General features: G+C 41.9%; 1 protein-coding gene across 1 annotated transcript in view; it reads left to right on the top strand.

Annotated features, from left to right (window-relative positions):
* The window catches only part of ITPRID1 (ITPR interacting domain containing 1), a 107,628-nt gene extending 91,459 nt beyond the window's left edge, over positions 1–16,169 (top strand). Inside the window, exons 10-14 of the mRNA XM_070787869.1 lie at positions 2,196–2,278; positions 2,874–4,169; positions 8,978–9,105; positions 10,093–10,204; positions 10,672–16,169. Coding sequence (XP_070643970.1) covers positions 2,196–2,278; positions 2,874–4,169; positions 8,978–9,105; positions 10,093–10,204; positions 10,672–10,974 — 1,922 coding nt within the window. The 3' untranslated portion in view covers positions 10,975–16,169. The remainder of the gene's footprint in view (positions 1–2,195; positions 2,279–2,873; positions 4,170–8,977; positions 9,106–10,092; positions 10,205–10,671) is intronic.
* The last annotated feature ends 283 nt before the right edge of the window (positions 16,170–16,452 follow it).

Genomic DNA, 16,452 nt, shown 5'->3' with positions numbered 1-16,452 from the left:
GCACTATGGGACTGGCAGAGTGGGAGAATCAGCAGTCTAAGGGCATGACAAACCCACTATGGGGTTGGTGGTGGTTTGAAACAGGATCTGCCCAGTAGGAGAGGATTTGAATAACAATAAGGGGGAAAGGAGGTAGGGGTAAGGGATAAGGAATAAGTAAGTCAAGGTCCCAGTCTAGTGGAGTAAGGAAGAGCTATGACTCCCTGGGCTTATTAAGTGCATAGGGAAAATCCTATTGGAGATGATGAGGCTTCTAAAGTTCCACCTGTCTTGGCCTCAGTAGTTTCAGGAACTGGGTTGATGGCCTGCGGGTGCAGGCACTAATTCCATTACTCTTGCCAGACAGTAATGGAATACATTGTCTTCTAAGTCATGCCCTCCCTCATATTACATACTAGGTGTAAGGGTGAGGGGAGTGCTAAATGATATACATTTGTCTTTGTCTGTTTGCTTAATCATCCATTATAGCCATCCTGGACTAGGCAATTTCTCATTCTTTGTATCATGTAATTCCTACCACTCTAAGAGAACATTCAGAATTCACAAACCCAGTTTTGAGATGTTTATCATCAAGTTGCCAAAAAAGGGTGGGTTATAGGCAGGTAGATTTTTAGTTTCCTGAAGAAACTAAACTGTTAGTAAATTGAACCACATTTTCTTGGTGACTTGCTCAAAATGATTCAGATGCATGTATTTGACCTCTAAAATACAAGATAAATAAAGTTCTACTCTAGATAGAGGGGGCTTTCCTGGTGGCTCAGAGAGTAAACAATCTGCCTGCAATACAAGAGACACAGGTTTGATCCCTGAGTCGGGAAGATCCCCTAGAGAAGGGAATGTCAGCCCCCTCCAGTATTCTTACCCGGAGAATTCCATGGACAGGGGAGCCTGGTGTGCTACGATCCAAGGGGTCACAGAGAGTTGGATGTGACTGAGCAACTAATACACACATTGGAGAGAATTATGCCCAATTCCACCATCAAAGAGAAGTTCTAATTCACTTAAATCAGTTTCAGGGGTTATTTTTGCTTATTATAGGTGTTTGTGATTTACACAAGTACAGTTAACTAAACCTAACAGTTATATAAATATATTCCTTTTAAAGGAAATTACTCTCTACTTTTTAGGGCTTCATGTTTGCGGGCTTTTATTTTCATTTTGACCAGATTGTCTTGAACCTACAAGCATGTAGATGGATGGGCTCTAACCTATAATTCTGTTCTAGTGCTCTAATATATCATTTCACCCAAGAGTTATGAGAAAGGGAAAGAATGGCAACAATTTTATATGGAGCTTATATTCTAGAATAGCTATTGCTTAGGCATTATCTTGGAGAAGGCAATGGCACCCCACTCCAGTACTCTTGCCTGGAAAATCCCATGGATGGAAGAGCCTGGAAGGCTGCAGTCCATGGGGTCGCTGAGGGTCAGACATGACTGAGCGACTTCACTTTCACTTTTCACTTTCATGCATTGGAGAAGGAAATGGCAACCCACTCCAGTGTTCTTGCCTGGAGAATCCCAGGGACGGGGGAGCCTGGTGGGCTGCCGTCTATGGGGTCGCACAGAGTCGGACACGACTGAAGTGACTTAGCAGGCATTATCTGGAAAGTTTAAAGAATAGTGATGTACCAGGAGTCCTTCACAGGCTGTGGCACAAATCTTGAGCCAAAACAAATATAGCAAAAGTGAAAAATTGCAGACTCTGTTTTGGCCATTCTTCAGCAAGTTTCAACTATCCTGTTGAATATCTTTGGGTCTCCTAATGTTTATATAGCATGGTGGAAGGGAGATGTAACATTCAGTCCTTTGCAATATATATACACAAATATACAAATTTGGGTGTTTTTTTTCTTGTCAGTGGGGCATTTAAGGCTGCATTTCCTTCTGGGTTTTCTTCCCCTTAGTAAAGATGCATCTCACAATCAGATTGCTATTTAGTTTTAAGAGATGTTAGTTCCTCTTCCTTTGTTTCATGCTTTACTCCTTGTAACAGGAAACCAGTGACCCAGTTTTACATGGACCCTCTGATAATTGAGGGGAAAATTCTTGAAATTCCCTCGTTCCTTTATACTTCACACAGTGGACATCTCTTGAGGCTCTATGGTGTGTCAGGCACAGAGAGGATTTGACCTCAGTCTGGGTGCCTGTCTGTCTCACCTTACTTACCGGAGGTCTCTTTATTCCTTTCTGCAGGAGCCATGGTGAACAGAGCAAACAGCTGCCAATCTGACAGCAGCGGGTTCCTGGAGGAGCCACCGGAGCCACCACCCCTGCAGGTAGAGGGCCCCTTGAGAGTTGAAATAGGAACAGAAGGACTGATAAGATTAAAGTGTGTTACCACAGTTGAAAAGAGCAACCAATGCTTAGAAGACATGTGACAGGCACCCAAGGGACAGGGGAGAGTGGAGTCACGGTGGGCAAGTGCAGAAAGCTCAGTGCTCCTTTCCTTTCTATTTTCTTTTGATTTTTCTGAAGAAAGTAACTGAGCCTCATTGAAAGGTCCCAGGTAAAGGGCTTCCCAGGTGGCCCAGCGGTCAACCTGCCAATGCAGGAGACACAAGTTTGATCCCTGGGTTGGGAAGATCCCCTGGAGAAGAAAATGGCAACCCACTCCAGTATTCTTGCCTAGAGAATCCCATGGATGGAGGGGCTTGGTGGGCTACAGTCCTTGGGATCGCAAAGATTCAGACACGACGGAGCAATTAAACAGCAACAAAGTAGTAAACTCACATAAACCTGATTTTGTAATCCTTGTCTCATGATTCTTAAGTCAATGATAATGGGGAAAAAATGTAAAATGAACTATTTCTTAAACCTAGTGCCTCTCCCTCATTTCTGACCCATTTGCCTTTATTCCCATTTCTCCCACAGATACACCCCTTGTCAAGCAGCCCAAGTCCTGCCAAGAATGGATATGAAACGCCAAGGGCTCAGAGCCATAGCTTAGAGTCTTGTCAGCAAGAGTCAGATGAGTCTGATTCCAAGAGTATAGTGAGCACATCTTTTTCAAGTCAAGACTGGAGTGTCTTGGAAGAGAAAGCCTCAGCCTCTATGGTGGAAAAAGAGTCTCAGTCAGAGAGCATGGGGTCGACCCCAGAGCTGTGGACCCAAGATCTGGCCCTTGATAAGAGCATCCCTGGGGTAGAACTCCCAAGGAGAGGTGGCCAGCTACGGCAACACCCACCCGTGCCCCAAATTGAATACAAGGCCACTACAGGCACAGTTACCTTCAAATACGGTAGCTCTATGGGTGTTACAATGACACACATCACAGATGCAAAGGATGGGCTTCTGTGGCCTGAGCAAGCTGGGGAAGTATATGTGCACAACCACCCCTGTGAGTCTGTGAGATCACCCGGAACTGATCCTGCTCCAGACAAGTCCCCTCATGATGACTCAGAGGCCCCAAGAGGAACAGAAGTCAGTAAACTCTGTCCTTCCATCAACAATGCCTTACTGATGCAAAACAGTATCTCGCAGCATGTCCCCAAGCCCAGGGAAGCCACATCCAATACAAGGGACCTTGTTCAAACTTCTGGAATGTCCATTCTCCATCTAGATAAGGTGGCTGGAGATAGTCCCCAAGGGAGAGCAGTGTGTAGAGCTTTGGGTCAAATATCACCTAGGGAAGAATCTGAGATGGGAGACCTTCCTCCAGATACTAACTTACATGCTGCTAGCTCCATGTCTGTGACAAGCCAGCTGTCCTCCAAACTGGCATCACCTGCTCAGAATGCTGTGGTCTTGGGAACAGATTCTAAAGGAGTGATTTTAGAATGCACTGTGTGTGACCCTATTACTGCAGCAGAACCAGGACTGGGGTCAGAAGCAAGACAGTTCAATGATGTTTCTGTTCAGACTGACACATGGGAGGCTCCACCCTGGCACTGCTGTTCAGCTCCAGGTAAAAAGGCCCCACCCCTCACCAAATCTGTCTCTTTAGACACAGGTTTCCCTAGGAACTACCCAGGGGCCACCTGCCAAGCTGTGCCCACCCACTGCTGTATCTGCTGTCATCACCACCGCCACTGCACCACGGAGAGGCAAAGCCCCAACTCTGTGTCTCCAACTTGTTGGCATTGCTTATGCTTACATAATCATCTGGAAGCCCAGCTCATGAAGACTTTGAAAGTCCTTCAGGACACCACAGTGAGGGAGCTGTATTCTGTAAGTATTTGCCTCCACAAAGTGGGGAAGCAGACGCAGCAACAATACATACCTCAGGGAGGATACTCAGCCTCCCTTTCTGAATGTGAGCTCTCAGGATATACCTTTCCATTGCAAATCATGAGTAGTAGCTGTAGAGTGCTTTATCGTTTATAATATACTCTCGCAAATGTCTTTTTTTTTTAAAGGTAGCCATTGACTTAGTTCTTAAATGCTCTGATTTAACACCTATAGAAATTTATTTGATATTGTCTTAAGCAGCAGGCACTGTCAATAATTTTTATTTATTTACTTATTTTTATTTATTTATGTTTGGCCATGTGGCTTGTGGGATTTTAGTTCTTGATCAGGGATAGAACCTCAGTCCCTTGCAGTGGAAGCATGGAGCTCTAACCATTGCACAACCAGGGAATTCCCATAGATTTCTTCTTATTTGATATTTCCAATCACCTCATGAAGGAAGGAAAGCAAATTTTATTATTAACCCCCATTTTACACTGGGATATAAAACAGTACATTCACAGGTAAGGTTCTAAGCATTCGTGCATCTGAATCTCCTCTTCAGTTCAGTTTAACTGAACATTCTCATATTCACTTACCTGTATAATTGTGAGGAAGATGTGTCATCTCTCTGAGCTTAGTCCCCTTCTTATAAAATAGGGAGATTACTTATGTCACTGACACAGGATTGTTTTAGGATTAAATGAGAGAAAGCTTGTAAGGCACGCAGCACAGTCAGACACTCAGTGCCTGGCACATAAAAAGCCCTAAAAAATGCTAGTTGTGTGTGGTTGTCAAGTTTTGTTATTTTTTATTGTTCAGGTCTTGAATTATAGAGCTTCTCATGTCAAATAGAGGAACTTTTGGTCTACTTTTGCTAAGTTTGTTTAAAAGTGGACATGAAGATTACTGAGAACTGAAGGAGCCTCAGCCCTGTTCAGTCCCTGATAAATCAACAGGCATTTAGCAAGTCCTTCCAATGACTTCAGCAGTTCTCAAGGTCAGAAATAATCTGGGCTGTCAAGGTTAGCCACTGATTTAAAAAAGTATGAGTACGACACATGAAACTTTTTTCCCACAGGTGGGAAAAAAGACAGCACATGTAATGTAGGACTACAGCTGTTCAGAGGAGAATGGAAGGCAACTACAGTTTACTGAGTTCCTGCTATTTGGTACCTTCTATGTTACCTTCCCATTCTTTTAATTCCACAAATAGTTACTGAGTGCTATGCTAAGCATTTTATTTATGCCACGTCAAATAACCGTCATTTTCATCCATACCATAAATTTTTATTGATTCCCTAGTATGTGTCAAGTCTTCCCTCTATTACAGATGAGAAAGTAAGAACTGAGAGAGTTTAAGTAATTTTTCAACTTCCCGCAACTACTGAGTACTAAGTCCAGATTCAAATTCAGACTTAGCTGACACCAAATTCTTGGATAATATATTCCAAAGATGTGTCCAACTTCAAGATATGTCCATCTGTGTAAGTGAAATAGTAGCATAAGAAAGTGATTGTTTGAAAGATACAGCAAATTACATGGTCCTTCAACACAGAAAAATCTGTATAAATGTAATATAAACATAGAAAGTGATTATATAAAAGATAAAATAACTTACTACATTTTTTTCGGATTGTAAAACTCTCAGGTATTTGTAATATTTTAAAATGAGTCATTAGCGAGGGCTGAACTAGTAAAAGAAGGTGTGAAGGTCAGTTCTGGGTATAATATTATTCTAAAGCTCAGTGGGAGCAAAGAACTAAGGCTAGTGTATAGCTGGGGTCCTTTGGAGTAAAAAGACCAAGGTTCAAATTCTGAAGAAGAGTAGGAGTCATTGTCATTGTCATCATCAATGTTAATGAGAGACTGTAAATGCTGTACAGCAGTGGTTTTCAATTGGAAATAATTTGCCTCCAGCCCTGGTGCCATTTGGCAATAATTGGAGACATATTTGGTAGTCATAACTAGGGTAGGTGCTACTTGAATTTTGTGGGTGGAGGTCAGGGATGATGCTAAACATCCTGCAATACATAAGTCAGCACCTTAAAACAGAGACCCATCTGACCTAAAATGTCAACAATGTCAAAGTTTAAAAACTTAGCTCTAAAGGAATAAACTGGACCATATAGTTCATGTAGGAAAATGTTAGAGATGAAAGATGGCTGGAGAAGGTGATATTTTAAGAGGCTATAAGGGAAAAATATTAAATCCTACAGTTAGATACTCCAGTTTCCATGGTAAAAACCAGATTGTTGATCTAACATATATTGAAAAAATATTTTTTCTAATTTACATTTTAAAATGTTTTATAGGAATATATAAATTAAATCATATTTGGCTTTATATTTTGTTTCCAATAATAAAGCATGAAAATCAAATCTGTGTTTAAGACTTCAGAACAAAGGCACAGATAGAACGTGCTCTTGTGGGTTACCTATCATTAAATCTTATAAAGATGTGAATTAGTCACAATAATCTGTTAATTCAAAAAAATTTTTTCAGACAAGAAAATTAGACATATACAGAATAAGAACTGTGGATATTAGAAGATTCATCTACAATGTTTATGATTTAGATTTAAAGAAAAAAGTCATATGAATTTTTAAAAGTATTATGAGCCAATTTTTAAAAGTAATATGAGCCATTGGAAGGACTGATGCTGAAGCTGAAGCTGAAGCTCCAATACTTTGGCCACCTAATGCAAAGAGCCTCACTGGCAAAGACCCTGTTGCTGGGAAAAATTGAGAGCAAGAGGCGAAGGGAGCAGCATAGGATGAGATAGTTGGATGGTATCACCGACTCAATGGACGTGAGTTTGAGCAAATTCCAGGAGATGGTAAAGGACAGAGACTCCTGGCATGCTGCCGTCCATGGGGTTGAAAAGAGCTGGACATGACTGAGCAACTGAACAATGAGCCAATCAAACGTTAAGGGTCAATATTGTTGCTCTTACTGTTGAAGTTAAAGTTTGTTTTAAGGCCCAGCTTGGGTCAGAGATTGGGGCTTCCCTGGTGGCTCAGATGGTAAAGAATCTGCCTATAATTCAGAAAACTCAGGTTTGATACCTGGATCAGGAAGATTTCCTGGAGAAGGGAATGCAACCCACTCTGGTATTCTTGCCACTCTAATATTCTTGCCTAAAGAATTCCACGGCCATGGGGTTGCAAAGAGTCAGACGTAACTAACACTTTCACTTTTGGGGGAACCAGAGAGTAGATACTGCATTGTATTTGAATTAAAACCTAGTCTTTATGTTGGAAAAAAAGAGTTCAAAACAGTCTCCTTTTTTTTTCCCTTCTTGCCTAAAGAAAAGTGAAAGTGTTAGTTGTTCTGTTCTGACTCTCTGTCCTTCGAATTACCCAGGTAAGAATACTGGAGTGGGTAGCCATTCTCTTCTCCAGGGGATCTTCCCTACCCAGAGATCAAACCCAGGGCTCCCATATGACTGGCAAATTCTTTACCATCTGAGCCACCTAAGGGTTCCTTTTTGTCTGAAACTATTTTTTTGTCTGTTGTAGAGTGGAAATGCAGTTTCAGTGTTCCCAAATGACCAGGAGATGGCAGCATTTCAGAATCTTCCACATCATTCCCTTCACAGGGAGCACTTAACAACCATCAATTATTCCTAAACCTCAGCCCCCATGCCTTCCAATCACAAAGGTGATTGGATATCTAGGTGAAGCATAAAATTCTTTTATAATGTTCAGCCTACTTGAGCACCATAGTTACATTGCCCTGGCCTCACTGTTTCTAGAACTCAGTCACCTTGTAAGAATTCACTGCCTGATCGGATCACTCCTAGGGGACAAATAACTTCATGCGACCAGCTACACTGTAGCTGACAAATCGACTGGGCTTGGTGGCTGCAAGAGGACATTCATATAGGGAAACCAAGGCAACAGCCTTGTCATATAGAGTGTAAGGTTTAAACAGTGATTCACATCAGGAACGATGAGGGGCAAAATTGGAAGGGCATACAGTTCAATTCTAGATTCCAGTCCATGGAGGATGGGATGCCTAGTCTATGCCTGCCTCACTGTGAATGAGCTTGTGAACTGGTGGGGCTGATTCTGCAGATTTCAACCACCAGACACCGTGGTTAAGCAGCTGTCATTTAGTCGCTAAGTTGTGTCCAGATTTTTTGCAACCTCACGGACTGTAGCCCTTCAGGCTCCTCTACCTGGATTTCCCAGGCATAAATACTAGAGTGGGTTGCCATTTCCTTCTCCAGGAGATACTCCCAACCCAGGAATCAAACCCTCATATCCTGCATTGACAAGAGGATTCTTTACCCATGAGCCACTAGGAAAGCCCGTAGTTAAGCAGAGCTAAGACTAGTAAAAAATATTCTAAGCAGACTCTCTAATCAAGCACATATCATCCAGTAGATGTGTTCAATATCACTGAGATTCAGAGTGAGGCAGGACTTGGCACCAAAGTAAAACAAGATTATACAAGACTCAGCTTTTCTAAACACAAGCCTGCATTATGGGGCCCTACCTCTCTGATCTTGTCTACATCCTTACACCCTATATTACCTAGGTTTCCAGACTGACTTCTTGTCCCTGGAACATAATGTCTCCAAGGGCCATCCAATAGTCACTGCTCTCTTGTCCCAGCCACATATGTCTCTATTTGACTGAAAAAGCCGAAGTCTAGGCTTTTCCTGTTCTCTCTCCAGCACATTAGCAGCAGGGCTACATTGCACACAAGAAAGCCCAGGTGGGAAGGCAGGTGCCACTGCAGTGAACTCTTGCAGTGACTCAGAAAGCCCTTGCTTCCCAGCTCTTTCTAATTGTTCGCAGTGCACAGTCCATGAGATGGAAACAATGAAGACGGTGTGCCAGAGTTTCCGGGAGCATTTAGAAGAAATTGAGCAGCACCTCAGAGGACAACAGGCACTCCTTTCCAGGGACATGACAGAGGAGGAAAGGTAATTATCTAAGAGAGCCATAAAAGTAAGTACCAGCCCACATACCTGGAGCAAGGAAAGGTAATCAGGGCAGGACAGATGTGCAGCAGGGAGCAGGGCTAATGAGAAACTGGCCAATTTTTCCTTGCTTTCCTGTTCCAGGTCTTACTTTCTCAGTGGGAGTCTGTGAGAGCCATTTACTGGATAGCAACACTTACTTTTCAAGGCCAGGGCTCCTTGAGGTCAGAAAATAGGCAGCCACTGGGAAGAGGGGCTAGCCAGCAGGGTATCTTTAACCATCATGAATGGAGCTCTCACAAAAGCAATATTGGCGGTTTTTAGAGTTTTGAAAATCTGCACTATTTTCACATAGATGAAAAGTATATGTCCCAAAAGTAGATTAGGCATTGCCTGGGGCTGGGGATAGGAATAGGGATTAACTTATAGCGGGGCATGAGGCTTCTTACTGGTAAAATGTAAGTGTTCCAAAATTGAATGATGGTGATAGTTACACACTTGGCAGATTTACTAGAAATCATTGAATTATTTTCTTAAAATAGGTAAACTTTATGGTACATAGACCAGGAGTCACTAGCAGTAAAGAACCCACCTGCCAATGCAAGAGACATAAGAGATGCAGAATCGGTCCCTGGTCTGGAAGATCCCCTGGAGGAGGGCATGGCAACCCACTCTAGTATTTTTGCCTGGAAAATCCCATGGACAAAGGAGCCTGGAGGGCTACAGTACATAGGGTCACAAAGAGTCAGACACAACTGAAGCAACTTAGCACACACATATATGGTATATTAATTATTCTGCAAAGAGTTGTTTAAAAAAGAAAGAAAATTTGCCCTAACAATAAACCCATGCCTGCAATTGAGACGAATAAAGATGGTGACTCTCTTTTAAGATGTGTCAAAGGTGTGACCTACATTTTGAGAGGGACCATGGAAAACTATACGTGGAGGTGATTGTGAAATATGGTTATTTTCTACTATTTACCCACAGGGAGGAGGCTGAGCAATTGCAGACATTACGGCAAGCCCTGCGGCAGGAGGTGGAAGAGCTGGAGTTTCAACTGGGAGACCGGGCTCAGCAAATCCGAGAAGGGATGCTATTGGTACAGGCCATGGGGTGTGGGGTTTACTAGATCCCACCCACTGTAGCAGGGGTAAATTAGATGATAAACCTGATTGTACAGCCATTCCAGATTCTAAGATTAGATGCCAACACCTTGATTTTAAGTACAAAGAAATTGAAGCCCAGAGAAGCACGTTGCCTTGCTCAGGGCCACACAGCTGGCTGGTGGTGATTCCGGACCAGAACTCAGGTCAGCTAACCTCCATGCCAATCTTTTCCTCTGCCCTGTAAGCAATATATAAGTATCAGTGGCCCATTTCCCAAATGAGAATAGGAAACCGCTTTTGACCTCATGTGGGCTAAGTCATTGCCGAAATCTGTTGCCATCACGCCGAACCCACCCTAGAGAATTCACCAAACGTCAATGCCTTTCCCACCAGCCTGAGTTAGCTACTTCATGTAAATATGGGAAGTGGTCCACACATTTTGGTCTTGTTTTCTTTTTAGCAGCTTGAGCTTCTCACAGGGGAACCACCTGAAAACGACACAAATCTACATCAATATAACTGGACAGGAGAAAAGATTGGCCGGACTCCAGGTGCTAAGATCCACTCTGCCATGCATCCTGGGGCTGCCCTTCCTCCTGGTGATGGCCAGCAGCCTCCCTCCTCAGGGACCCATTTAACTGCCTTTACTCCACCCATCTTGGGAAGCAGTACTGGGATGTCTCCTCCATCGTGGGCAGAATTAGATCCAGGCCCTCCATCAAATTGTCCTGTTGGAGAAGAGGATACAGATGTCTTCCTTTAGGTCAGAGCAGGTTTGATGACCTTCCTACAAAATGTAAAAGCACATGCTAGCCAGAGCAAGCATATCTAAATTTTCCCTAAGGAGAAATATCTATCAACCCTTCATCAGCTGCTGTTTTTTGAATATTCTACTCTATGGTTAAACCTGGGAGGAATATGTTAATATTCATTTGATATAGGATAAGTGAGCACCTACTGTGTGCCTGGCATAGAGTGCAGTAGCCAAGATACATAGATATAGATATACCTCAAGGGGCATGTGGTGTCCTGTCTTTGCCCTGCTGAGTATGCTGAGGAAGACAGAATGTAAACATATACATAGGTATGAATTTGAAACTGTGAATGTGCTTTGAAGGAAATATAGTAACAGGGTTTCATGAAAGAGAGTGTACCAGGGAGTCTGAGTTAACCTCCGCATATCAGGAGGGTTTGCTTGAACGAGTGAGAATGGAAAGAGGAAAGAAGATCCAGGTCTCAGAGGTACCAGCCTGTCCTAAAGCCTTGAGTCAGTCAGCGAGCCAGACTTACTGAGGAGGCTCCCACCAGGTGTCAGGACCCCCTCTTGTGCTGGAGACAGAGCTGTGAACAAGAAACAATTTCTACTCACAAAGAATTGGAAGAGAAGTGAGAAGCAGCAACCACACCAACAAACAAGTAAATAAGATAGTGTCAGGTCTGCGCCATGGTGAAGACTCTGTGGCGATATTGTAGAAGATGATGTGAGATGAGTAATGTGCCTTGTACACCAGAGCAGTCGGCCTGGATCAGGGGAAGCTGTATGGGCGAGACCTGAATGTGAAATCCTGGGGAAAGAACGTTTAAAGCAGAAGGAATGGAAAGTTTAAAGGCTCCGAGACACAAACCGCCTTCATTGTGGAGTGAAGGAGTGACAGGGGAGTGGAGGGAGGGGAAGTCTGAGAGGTGGCCTTCAGGATGACTGTAGGCTGGCGTCTGAGAGCCCGAGTTTTTTCCAAGTGTGATGGAAGGCCACGGTGGGTTTTAAGAAGGGTTGTCATATGATCTGACTTACATTTACCGTTCACCCTAACAGCCTTGTGGAGAAGGCACCATTGGAGACTCACCACTGGGCAGAGTTCCCAGTTAGAATTGAGCTCCCAGTGAGAAGGCAGCTGGTGTCACCCCCAAAGGGGAGAAGCAAAGCTGTCACGTGTCTTCCATCCAGCTGGGGAGGCTGGTGAGCCCCCCACCCCCACCACCCCAGGGAAATGCGGGGAGCTGTGCAGAGCAATTGAGTACACTGGCCGTCTCTAATGCGGCCGGACATTGCAAGGAGGGGAAATGCATGAAGAATGGAACCGCCAGAAAAAACTTCATGGAAAAGTAGCCCCTTGAGGGACGTTCATAATTTATATAAGATGGGCGAGTGCAAGGACACTAGGAAGTTATTTCACTGGAAACTATTTATTACTAGAACCTAACTCATGGTCCATTTCCATTCTTCATCCCCCTTGTGTTTTGAAAACCCTTTGGCTTTAGTGAAGCCCTTCTCCCCTTCTGGCCACCCTGCAGTTTCCTCTGTTGACTATACTTCCTCAGAGTGTGGACATCCCCCTTCCATCCTCAGTTGTCTTCTTTGTCTCCCTCCATACTTCGTCTTTCTCAATATACACACTCACTCTAGAGACCCAGGCCCCAGCTCTCTCCAGAATTCCTCTCCAGCATTGTCTACTGTCCACAAGATTGTTTCATCTGGAAGAACTGTCTCCATGTCTTACTCAGTATCAATCTTTTTATTTCTGTGTGATACACAGCATCCCATGCCAAGAGCTTATATGACAATCTCTTATTCTCAAAAGCAGCCCACAGCAAAACTGCTCATTAGACATAGAAAAATACTTTTTCTGAGAATCTATATTAAAGCTAAAAAAGTTCTATTTGGGAGTTTGGAGTATTGACAAAGCTCAGACGTGTTTTTGACCTGAGTTGCTTCCACATGAAACAGGTGGAAATGATATTTGATGGTTGTGAGTTTATACAATCAAATTGCATAAAAGGGACCAACCCTGTAAGTTGCCATATGAAAATAGAAGTCTTTTACCTGTAACAGGACAGACTTCCCCTCTTTGGAGCCTCTCAGTGCTAAGGGAAGCATTCCCCATGTGAATGAGGAGGAGGCTAAGATACGGAGAGGATGATCTATACACGTACACACCGAGTCCTGCACTGTATTACTAATCAGAAACACCTGCACACTGGGATTAAGGGTTCAAGCTCTAAATTTAAATCGAGAAGCTTAAATCCAGCTCCACTATCGATGTTGGATAAATTGCTTACCCCCAGTGCCTTCATCTGTACATTATTAGAGTTAATGCACATTTAGTCCTTTAGAGCAAGCCTGCAACGTTTTTCCCATATGAGTCCATGCAGAGTACAGCTCAGTATGATTACTATGCTGATGAGGAGGAGAACAAGAGTAGAGGCGATTTTTGAATATCTACTTACGTGCACGGTACCGGGCCAAGCACTTTATATGCATTACCACCTATCTTATCACCTAGAGGCAAGAATTAATACACACACACATACATGTGCACACACATACTCAAAAAAACCATGAATTGTCTAAGTTCTGACAACTGGTAAGGAATTGAGTTGACTCTCTGATTCCCTGTTTTGCCAGTGGTTCACCATTATGGCTCTACCAAGCCATAGGGCTTGTGTGGAGCCTACAGGTGTGTCCACATCAACCAAGTAGCCCTGCTTCTGTCTGTGATATTTATTTAGCTTTAGCAGAGATTTTCCTTTAAAAAAACAATCTCATTCTGTATAAAAGTTTGAAAACACGGCACTAAGTTAATGGCATATAACTCTTGTAGTCAAACATAGGTTCTGAGTTGCTTTCTTACAAAGTGATGACTTCCTCCACAAAGACTCCTTGGGAACCTACCATCCTAGCAACTCTTAGCTTACTACAACTTGTCCCATTGCCAAGAATAATGCCAAGAGTTCCTTTGTAGTCCCTGAATGATTTTCTGGGAAATATCATTGTTCTGTCTTCAAGTTCCAAGATCCTTCATTCTCTTTTTTATGAAGTTAAACCTATCCATGTTAACTTTATTCAGGGAAATCCAGGCCACATATTTGAAATCAGAAATCATTGCAGTAAATATTTGTGCAAAGTTAAAACATAGAAAATCTTTTAATTATAAAACACAACTCAGGGTTGGAATGATTCCATTTCAATGAAAAAGAAGAAAAAAATAAAAAAACCACACTGCCTGATCATTTTCAAATTTAGAAATTGGCAAGGGAACAATTTAACTTCTTTTATATGGAAGGACAGGGGTCCTTTCCTGTATTAATTTTCTTCCATCTAGATTCCATTTCAATATTCGAAGCCAAAGATTTGAATAGAGAAAACTGAGTTAGAAACAATAATTGGAAAACCAGATCACGTATTTTTCTTTGTTTTGTTCTGCATGAGTGAAGACCCAGGTTTTCCAATGAAGACAAAAAATAAAACATTGAAGGTTGTTCTGAACCTCAGCACATTTATGTGCTATGTAGATTTGTATAAGGAAATCTTCCTTTCAGTCCACAGAAAAGCATGCTTACAAAATTCCATTAGATTTTGCTTAACAGATATTCTTTTATATGTGCATTTTTGTCTGCAGGGCCAGGAGTTACCTTATCTTCAAAAATAATTTTCCTAAAATGGAAAAAATAAAATCAGAAGACTTCCTAATGACTTGAAAACCTAGTCTACCTATTTGTTTGTTGAGAAATGATTTCTGATGTATAATACAGGTCATAAAATAGGACATTTGTACAGAGATTAAAGGGTAAAAGTTTTCTGTGTGGGAGGAGAGAAGTTTGAAATGTTTTGTTGTAAATTGATGTGTTGCATATCTAATTTCAGATTTGAATGCAAACAGCAAAGAACAGTCACAATTTGCAAAGATCATAGGTTATTTGAAATGATGTCAAATTGTCTTTCTTGCAAATGAGAGAAGGTGAACAGAAGCCAAAATATTGGTGGCATCTTTCTCTAACCCAAAACTCAGGCTCTACTAGTCTAATTTTCCAACGTTAATAAACCAGTAGTTTAGTATGAGATGCTCCCTTTCTAAGTCAACAGAATTTTGTAAAGAAAGAAACTTGCACATCAAGAATGATTTCTAATCATTAGAATCAATTTGAAGACTTTTCCCTTTTGAGTGCTTTAAGAGCTCAGTGCTGTCCTGTGCTGGTAACCCTCTAGCCCTCAAGCCAGTCCTTCTCTATTCATTCACCAGGAGAATGAAAGAAAAGAAATACTTCCTAAATGCACCCACAGTTTCTTCATTATCATTCCCATTACCATTCAATAATTGCTTATTTGCTAATGACAATGTACCAGAGCCACAGGACATCTCTATTTTTCTTTTTTAAAGCAAATATTTCAGGGTATTTAAAATTATATAATTTCTAACAATAAATATAATAGGTATAATAAGTCTTTACTCATAGAAAAAAAGTTAAATGTTTCTGCTTTGGATGGTCTATATTCTTCTATGGAGACCGGATGGGCATTTGTCAAATATATTTCTCTGTTGCATTTTTTATAAATAAAATAAAATTTACTTTTTTGTATTATTTATTGACACAGTTTTTTGAACTGTTGAAAACTGTTAAATCTCATGAACTTCCCTTTGCTTTAATGAGTACATAACCATGATGCATTACAGAGGAAAGTTCCCTGCCCTGTTCAACTCTCATTCTTGCCCAGTTTTTCATTTATCTATTCTTTACAGTCTCAGCCTCTGGCAATCCCTTTACCGCTTCTTCCATCCATAGTGGAGGCTCCAAGTGGTAGAGTAGGATATTTGTCTGACACTTGGTCACTTTATGTGTATGCTCTTATATTTTCTTAACTCTTTACTATCTGTTTAATCTGAATGACTGTAGAGTGATACATCATACATTTGCCTTCTGAAAACTCTTAATTAAAATAAGCATGCTCTTTGAAATTTAGAAAGGTAATGGTTTTCCTTTCTTGTGGTTGAGTGGTCTGCTTTCTGAAAAAACTGTAGCTTTCAAGAATATTTCATGCATCCTTTTGTAAAACATTCAAGTCATTTAAAATTACAGCAAGAACTTCTAACCCAATCTTACTCACTTTTGTATCTTTCACATCTGATAACAGTATCTTGCTCATAGTCACTTCTTTATAAATTCTTATTGAAATAAATTAAGGAGAACTGGTTTGCTTTGTAAACAAGGTTTAGGGGTTTCTCTTCATTTATGCTCAAGGTGAGACTTACTTATACATGTATTTATATAAAGTCATAGGCCACTACAGGAATTCCCTGGTGGCTCAAAGGATAAAGCATCTGCCTGCCATGCGGGAGACCAGGGTTCGATCCCTGGGTTGGGAAGATCCCCTGGAGAAGGAAATGGCAACCCATTCCAGTATTCTTGCCTAGAGAATCCCATGGACAGAGGAGCCTGGCCGGCTACAGTCCACGGGGTTGCAAAG

The sequence above is a fragment of the Bos indicus genome, chromosome 4 (assembly GCF_029378745.1).
Source record: "Bos indicus isolate NIAB-ARS_2022 breed Sahiwal x Tharparkar chromosome 4, NIAB-ARS_B.indTharparkar_mat_pri_1.0, whole genome shotgun sequence".
Lineage (NCBI taxonomy): Eukaryota > Metazoa > Chordata > Mammalia > Artiodactyla > Bovidae > Bos > Bos indicus.
Note: the sequence above shows the minus strand (reverse complement) of the source record. Positions and strands in the feature narration are given on the sequence as shown.